The 8808-nt window shown below is 40.4% G+C and overlaps 1 protein-coding gene across 3 annotated transcripts; it reads left to right on the top strand.

The window, feature by feature from the left end:
- The first annotated feature begins 1548 nt into the window (after positions 1-1548).
- On the top strand, positions 1549-8455 carry STMN1 (stathmin 1). Of its 3 annotated transcripts, none has more exons than XM_032228197.1 (5): positions 1549-1725; positions 4088-4152; positions 4743-4915; positions 5241-5432; positions 6929-8455. In XM_032228197.1, the coding sequence occupies exons 2-5, from the start codon at positions 4140-4142 to the stop codon at positions 6998-7000; spliced, it is 450 nt and encodes a 149-aa protein (XP_032084088.1). In that variant the 5' UTR covers positions 1549-1725; positions 4088-4139; the 3' UTR covers positions 7001-8455. The 3 variants fall into 3 exon arrangements, with proteins under 3 accessions (XP_032084088.1, XP_032084089.1, XP_032084090.1); XM_032228198.1 differs by lacking the exon at positions 1549-1725 and adding an exon at positions 1736-1759; XM_032228199.1 differs by lacking the exon at positions 1549-1725 and adding an exon at positions 1792-2035.
- The last annotated feature ends 353 nt before the right edge of the window (positions 8456-8808 follow it).

Raw genomic sequence — 8808 nt, forward strand, 5'->3', positions numbered from 1 at the left:
TTCTTTAGCAGAGTTATGGCATTCGGGAAAACTGTTCTTGTGTCTAGTTGTTCTGATGTGCAATGCTCTATATGACTTCAATGTTGCCGCAACAGTCATCAGTGGAACCTGGAATTAAGGAGAAACTTCCTAACAGTGAGGCCAATTAACCAGTGGAACAGCTTTGCTTTCAGAAATCGTGGGTGTTTCATCAATGGAGGTTTTTAAGAAGAGACTGGACAGTCACTTGTCTGAGATGGTAGGTTCTCCTTCTTGAGCAGGGGGCTGAACTAGACGACCTCCAAGGTCCCTTCCAGCTCTATTCTATTCTAAATTCTAAAATGTGAGAAATGGTCATAAAGCCCTTTTTTAGCACTGTTGTAACTTCAAATGGTCACTAAATGAACTGCTGTAAGTCAAGGACTATAGAGGTGGTATTCAGCAGGTTCTGACCAGTTCTGGAGAACCAGTAGTGGAAATTTTGAGTAGTTCGGTAAATATCACCTGACTGGCCCCACCCCTATCTATTCTCTGCCTCCTGAGTCCCAGCTGATCGGGAGGAAATGGGGATTTTTCAGTATCCTTCCTCTGCCACGCCCACCAAGCCAAGACATGCCCACAGAACAGATAGTAAAAAAAAAAAATTGAATCCCACCACTGAAGAACAACCTGTATACTGCAACCCAGAGTGCAGACTGATAGTGAAGAGTTGAAAATGAAAAAATAAGCCAGTATGTCCCAATATTGGCAAACTCTGAGAAGTGAAGTCCATGCCCCGATTGAGAAACACTGAAAGAGTCAACACCTGCCCCAGTAGGTTGCGGAGGGTGTGGTCCCCACTTCCCCAGAAATCTGCTCATTCAGTCCTACATGGAAGCAGTGACACCCCCTCTCCCAGTTATAAGCATGCAAGAGTCCGATTGAGGCCACTGCCAGCTTGCCCAACAGGACCCAGGTAGAAGCAGAGAGGCAGAACAAAGAGGCATGAAGAGATTGGACTGCCATTTGTCAGAAATGGTGTAGGGTCTCCTACTTGAGGGTGGGGGGTTGGACTAGATGACCTATAAGGTCCCTTCCAACTCTGTTATTCTATATTCTTGCGTTCAGAAGTTGTTGGAGCTTCATCACTGGAGGCTTTCAAGAAGAGACTGCCATTTGTCAGAAAAGATGTAGGGTCCCCTGCTTGAGCGGGGTGGGGTGGGACTAGATGACCTATAATATCCTTTCCAACTCTGTTAATCTGTTAAAGAGGCATCAGAAGGCACGGAGGACCGGCAAAGCTGTCCTTGCACCTAAAAGCCCTACCCAGCCCGCTCTGCCCTGACTGCATCGTCTTATCCACAAAGGCTAACACGCTTCGCAACGCTCATTCCAACGTAACAATTGCAATAGGGCCCATAACACGGGCAAAGCTTGCCGAGCATTCATTCACCCTGAATTGGATTCCTCAGGCAGGGCAACGTTACGAGGAGCAACCAGAGACCCCTGAGTGGAGGTATAAAGCCCGGTGAGCCGCCCACGACAGGAGGACCCAGGACTACATTTCCCATCACCCCTTGATTAAAAAGAGAGCGAGGGGAGCGGACGGTTCCCCCTCCCGCCGAGCGCCCTCCCGCCGAGCGGCACGTGCCGTCCGCCTCAACCAATAGAGGGCGTGTCGGGGGCGTGTCACGTGCCTTTGTTTGGCGCTTTTATGGAGCAGGCAGAGCAGTTAGGCGCGGAGTCTGTCTGTGGTGACGGGAGCAGGTGGGTCGAAGGCGAAAGCGGGGCGGGAAGCGAGGTAGGGCCGGGCGGGGCTGCTCCAAGGGAACGAAAGCCGGTTCTCGTGGGCATTCTGGGCGGCTGTGGGGCGAGGTCTCCGCAAAAAAGCCGCTTTTAGTCTTTGGGCGTCTCCGTTCACCTCGGCGGGGGTCTTCTTGTCCTTCGAGTGGGAGCTTCGGGGTTGCGGGAGGGAAAAAAAAGGGACGCGACGTTGACGAAGGGCCGCCGGGAAGCTCGGACGTTCGGCTGCTGCAGCTGCTGCCTCTTCGCCGCTTCCAGCTCCGCAACGGAACAGGTGGCTACCCTGGCGCCGTTCCCCTCATGGCGCCAAGCTCTGCCCGGCTGGCTCTCCCGCTCTTTCTTTCCCGGCCCCTCCTAGGTTTGACAGAAGTGGAACGCTTTGATCCATTGTTCGAGGGGAAGGGGCGGCGGCGGGAAAGGGGGGGGGGCGCCGCCTTGCCGCGCGCGTTGCCGAGCTTTGGAAGGGAGGGGGCGCCAGAGACAACACCCGCCTGGCGCGCGCCGTCTCTCTCCACCCGGGCGGGGGGGGGGGAGAAAAACGCGTGAAGGTGGGAAAAGGGTGTGTTTGGGGGGGGTGTGAGAACTAAATAAAGCCCACTCACCCCCCTCCGGCAGGCTGACGACCCAGAAGGCAAAATCAAACAGCTCGTCCCGCTCGAGCTCTTCTGGCGGGACGAAAGGTGGAGGGAGGGGCTCCTCAGGGGAGCGACAGCGAGGGGGGGGGTTACAGGGAGAGGAGCCCTAGCGGCGGGTTGCCCGGATGTTACCGTTGCAAAAAGCTCCCCCTCCCAAAGGGGGGGGGGATTGGCGCGCGCGCGCTCTCTTGCTCTTTTTCAGGCGGTTTGAATTCGGTGCGTTCGAGAGCGGCGCGTGATGAGGGCGGGGTTTCCTTCTCCCATTCTACCCCTCCCTTTTTCTTTTTTTGAATCTTCTCTTTAGTTAATAAGGATGGCTGGCTGGCTGTCGGTGGCCCCGCCCCACTGAGGGGCAGCGGTGGGGGGGGGGCTTTTCTCTCCACCCTGTTTCTTCCTCTTCAATCTTGGGCGTTGTTTATCTGGCTTTTCTTTAGCGGTGTTTTGTTTTGTATTATTCTTTATGTAAAAAAAAGGGAATAGTCCCCACAGTGTTTCTTCCCCTCTCCACCCCTCTTTATTGTATCATCGCACACCTAGGAGCTTTAAACCTTAGGGGTCCTTTTATTTTATTTCAATTTTTTTTTGCTGAATTCCTGCTTTATCTCAAGTCCTTTGTGTGGATGGGCTTAAAAAGAGACCCAGGAGCAATGTGATTGCTTTATTGATGCTAATGTAGAACAAACACTGTCCTACTGAGGCACCCTTTGTGCTTTTTTTATAAAAAGCAAGGACAATGGCATTACTGATCTCTGGCTGGCAGGTCATTAGAAATACACATTTTCTTGAGGGAGATCTTCAGGAATTTTATATGCATAATTTGATATGCAAGGGGGGGGTGATCATCCTTGATCATTGCCCTAGAAAGTATAGACAGCTCTTAGTTGATATATGTTTGTGTTAGAGATACATTTCCTTAGCTTATTTTTAGGTGCTTTCCCCTGAGCATTTAATAAAATAAACCCTAATGCTAGCATCAAATGTCTGGGGGCCCAAGCAGCAAGCACTCCAGGGGTCTCTTCAATCTAGGTATATTTAAAGAGAAAGCTAGTATGTCTGCCTTTAAGAGCAACTGTGTGTCATGGATATTTTACTGTCTAATTGTGAATTGTACAGTGTTGGATTCTTTGTTACTGCTACAATGGAATTGTTTCTAATTTAAGAAAAATCAAGCTATTTTGAAAACTGAGTATATTTAACTCTAATCTTTGCATGTGAAATTAGTGAGGAAATATATATCATCTTAGCTAATTGTTTAATGGACATAAGTGCTGTGCTTTATGTTAAACAATAAATACCCATACTGTCATTGGTGAGAATACGGTGATGATAGTGTCTCAGGAAGAACAACCACGTGGTACCATGTCTTTGTTCATTCCACATAGACATGTTACCACTACATGTTAGTGTATCTTGAATGGGTCTTAAGGTGAAAAATAGGATATAGCAGATATGACCTAAGCCTGAGTATTCTAGTTTGATTACTACATTCCATACTGCTTGACATTTTTAGATGCATTACCTCATATGTATTTTCTAAATTTGAAAAACAAGATGTAGACTCTGGTAGAAGATATAACTTACCAACAATGCTTATCATTTAGAATTATTTTAAATTGTTTAAAATACTGAGATCAGTCATGTTAACAGTAATGCATATTTCAATTTATTTAAGGATGTGTCTGCTTTCTTAGGGCTCATTTACTGGAGTAGCTGTAATACCCTTTGGAGTTATTCTGTTTAGTCATGGCGTCTTCTGGTAAGTATTAGCTTCATTGTATTATAATGCATCATAATTGAATAAGAGAAATGTTTTCTCAGCATGTGTGTGTTGGTGTGGGTATATTATTTATAGTGGGTGTTATGAGTCATCCTTTGATTACAACTATTTCTAAAATCGTATTCGCAAATAATGGAGATATGTATAAATACATAAATTGGAAAATAGTTTAAGTGATGCCTAATTTTTTATCCTTTGGAGGTTAATATCAACTAAGGTTAAAAGTAATTTTAGTTCTAAAGCATTGATTAAATTGAAATTGCTAATGTAATCCTTAAAAGTGTTCCAGTGTTCTGTTTTAAATTTATGCAGGACTATTTATCCATATTCATTTCCTGAATATGCTGCAGTAATATGGAGTTGGGTATACAATAAAGTTATAAACATCTAGTTTTCTGTAAGGAATAGATCATTTTTTTCTTTGCACAAGTTTGTGGAATTTTATTGATTCCATAAAATGAAGGTCCTGGGCAGATGGAGTAGCCACAATTAGCCAATATAACAGGTTTTAAAACCCAACAAGACTCAAAATATGGCTCAGAATATTAACTAAAAATTATCTCATCTAGACATACAGGTGAAAGAACTAGAAAAGCGTGCTTCAGGTCAGGCATTTGAATTGATACTTGGTCCTCCTCCAAAAGAAGCTGTTCCAGAATTTCCTCTCTCTCCTCCAAAGAAAAAAGATCTCTCATTGGAAGAAATTCAGAGGAAATTAGAAGCTGCAGAAGAAAGACGAAAGGTAAATATATACTGTTCTATTTTCATATGCCTATGTGCCAATGAAAAGTGGATTGTAGCAGTTAATAGCTGACCATAAAGGAGTATATAAGGAGTATTGTAAACTATAAGTACTTTGAACATGGATCCTAAGTTATTTTAAGAATTTCGGAAGTTTGATGAAAATTGTAATATGATTGCAGAGAGTGGGACTGCTTGACTTAAATTAATTTGACCAACCATTTATTGAATCATATGAAAGATAGGAGGGTAACGTTAACTTAGACAAGAACTGTAATTGTATATAGATTGCTCCCAGCTAAATGCAAAATGGATCTATATTCTAGTCCCATGAAGCTGAAGTTTTGAAGCAACTAGCTGAAAAGCGAGAGCATGAAAAAGAGGTGCTGCAGAAGGCAATTGAAGAAAATAACAACTTCAGCAAAATGGCAGAGGAAAAGTTGACTCACAAAATGGAAGCCAACAAAGAGAACAGAGAAGCACAAATGGCTGCTAAACTGGAACGCTTGAGAGAGAAAGTAAGTGCTGTTCAATTTACTTCATTTAGTAAGCTGTGAACTTAGATTGCCAGTTGCACACAGAATAGCTGGCAATAGTTCTTCAGATTTCACAGAAGAGCTTTGTTTTTTTTAAACATGCAATGGCTAAATCCAGAAATCCTACATATAATAATAAAAACTAATAATCTGGTTAAGAATTGGCATTCAATTTGAATGCTATAAAGAAAGGCACTGAACTTTACAAGAAGCAAAAATGACAAATAGCTAGTTCACTGGCCTTTATTTCTATTTGGACTGTAGAACTTGGGAAATCATTGGGTATGACCATAAATTGGCTGCCATGTGAGGCATGTTTAATCACAACAAAATTGTATAATATTGAATACAATAAGTTTCATGTTAAATAACTACCATCTTTTCAGAAAAATAGAAAAGCTTACCTGAGACAACTTGGTATGGCAGCCCCTGAGATATCGGAACGCTGCTATCATGTCATACCTAGTCCTTCTTTTCATCAGACTAGACATACCCAATTCCAGCAACCATTCATTATATGTTTTAGCCTCCAATGTTTTAGTCCCCTATCATCTTTGTTGCTCCTTTTTTATTTATTTAGAACATCTATATAGCCATCGATCTTATATCCAATTGTGGGTGACTTCTAGAATTTGGGTGGGAGCTTTTATTTGGGGGGGGGGGATTTGTATGGATCCCAGAAAAAGCAAGGATGATAGGTAACCAATGATAAAATTTGATTAAGAAACCTTTTTTAAAAAATCTTGTTTTTAAAAGTGAGTTAAACAAGAGCCACGTACAACACCAGTAGACATGGCATTGTGAATTGAGATTAAGAAGATTCAAACACAGTAGGCTCATCTAGACATGTCTCTGTCCAAATAACTTATGTTTATATAGTAGTAGGATCAAACCCAGTCTTTCTTCAATAAAAAACTACTTTTGCAACTGTAAAAATGCTGTAACACTATACACTTATGCTTGCTTTTATGCTTTAAACTGCTGTGGCACATTTTAGGAATAAAAATACTTCATCAAAAGTGTATTGTTTAAGGCAGTAGCTTTCTTAAACATAGGAAAACTTACAAATGAGAATTATAGTAGTATGAAGCTAACTCTTAAAACACAGGATTAAACGATTCTGTTTATCTCCCCCCCCCCCTTCTAGCTAGCCAGCTGGAATGAAAATTTTCAATATCTATATAATTGTGCCCATCACTACTACAATCTGAAAAAATAGAATAGAGATTTTTATATGTAGATTATTTAAGTCCTTTGCTACATCGTTAATCAATGTTCTTAATTTAGTATATTCCATTTACTATCAGGAAATTGCTCAATGAATTCCCCACAGCATAGCCAAACCTTAGTTGTAATCCAATTTATTTGGACAGTGCTAGTTTAAGGAAAAGTACTTTGAATTAAACTCTCAATTTGGATAGAATTAAAATTTCAGAAGAACTTACTGTTTTCTCATTTTTTTAATTTTGCTTTCCTAGGATAAGCATATTGAAGAAGTACGAAAGAACAAAGAAGGAGGCAAAGAACCTGGTGAGAATGAAAGCGACTGACTTCATTCTGGAAACTAACTTCTCCCCTTTGTCTAAATATCCAAAGACTGTATTGGCCAGTGTTTTTTTGTTAAGTTTCTAGAAACTGATGTAGAGCTGTATAGTTAGATCTGACTGTACACTTGATTTGGGGAATTAGAGGGGAGCCCTTTCATGTTCACTCTTTTTCTAAACTGTTGTCTTTCCAGTGTAGCTATCTTGTTGCATTTCTTCTATTCCAGTGCAGTTGTTCCTGGATTGATGGCTAGTGCTATGTTCAGCTCTGACATTTTTGTGAACTGAATATGTAGTGTAATGTTCATGCTGAATCTGTTACACTTCAGAATATGTCAGTCTTAAGATATTACTGTAACTAAGTGATTTAATAAAGCTGCACAATGCTGTTATCACAGGTGAGTGTTTTTGAAACTAGCATTACTACATAAGCAGTTCAAGCATATTTATAGCTAGAATATTGGAATGCAATATTAAAATATCTACAAATTATTCCTAAATACAGTGGCATAATATTCCTCAGTACTGTTTTCTGTGCAGTTGCCTATTGTTCTAGGTTTACAATAAGAGCTTTGTCTTCTACCTTAGCAGTTGTCAGCTGCTATTTATTCAGACAACCCAGAACCACCTCCCTTCTTGACTATTCTAGTACTTGCAACAAAAACAAATAATTCTTTGTTAACATAGGATAAATTTGAAGGGATGAAGTCTCTCTTAAAATTTAGGGTATCTTCACAATTAAGTTTAGAAATAAAAACAGTTCTCCTTAAACAGCACATAAAAAGGAAACTCTTACCTTGTAAAAACAATAAAAATCATTGCACTTGTAGGTTCAAAGCTTATTAGGTAAGAACATTTGGTTCTGCTTTCACAATTTGATCTTAGAGATACTGTTAAAGTAAGGCTAAGCTTTTCTCTAACTATATGCCATCAAAAATATTTGTATCTTGGGATGATGACAAAAGCCTGGCATAGTATCTGTTTAATTTGTATCATTGTTGTAGAATGGATATGGGAATTAAAAGCGCCCTCATGTGGCAATAGTATTGGTAACTATATAGTCAAGAATGGTATGTTGTATACTGGATTATGTTGGAAATAAAAGCATACATTTAAGCTTTAGGAACTCAATGTTGCAATTGGTTACTGCAGTTAAAATACTTTTTCAACATCTTTTAAGCTTTTAAAAGTAGTTTTCATTAGCTGCAGTAAAGAGAATTGATTGGGTTAACTAAAATTGTGTTTGTAGCCATCTTACCTTGATATGAGAAACATTTATCTGATATTCTATTCCCAGACCTTTGGATGTTTAATTAAAATATATGATTGGTGCCAAGTGGTTCATGCTGTAATTTTTAATAGTTTAAACGTGAAACTGCTTCTGTGCATGCCTGTGTTCAGATATATGTGCTTGATCTTCTTGCTCATTTCATCAAAATAATAAAATTTATAATTACCATATCTCTGTATCTTAGACTTAGTCAGTTATTAATAAATAGACTTAATCAAATTTGGTGCATTTTTCTGCTGTCTTTAGATAGCGAATGTTTTGCCACTGTAAACACTTCTAAGAAATTTATTGAAAGTGTTGGGTTCAGAAAATGCTATCAAAAACATATTTGAAGTAGTATAGCTATCTGTCGGTAGGTTTTGTTAAAACAATGTAAAATAAATATAGCACTAGAGAGCAAGATTTTTTTTAAAAAATGCTTTGATATATAAATGGTATGTATGTCTATTTGGTAATGATTGGATTAATTACAGTGAGACTAAGTGCTCAGGTAAGTATGGATCTCAGCAGATAGGGATATCTG

The sequence above is a fragment of the Thamnophis elegans genome, chromosome 12 (assembly GCF_009769535.1).
Source record: "Thamnophis elegans isolate rThaEle1 chromosome 12, rThaEle1.pri, whole genome shotgun sequence".
NCBI classification, from domain to species: Eukaryota; Metazoa; Chordata; class Lepidosauria; order Squamata; family Colubridae; genus Thamnophis; species Thamnophis elegans.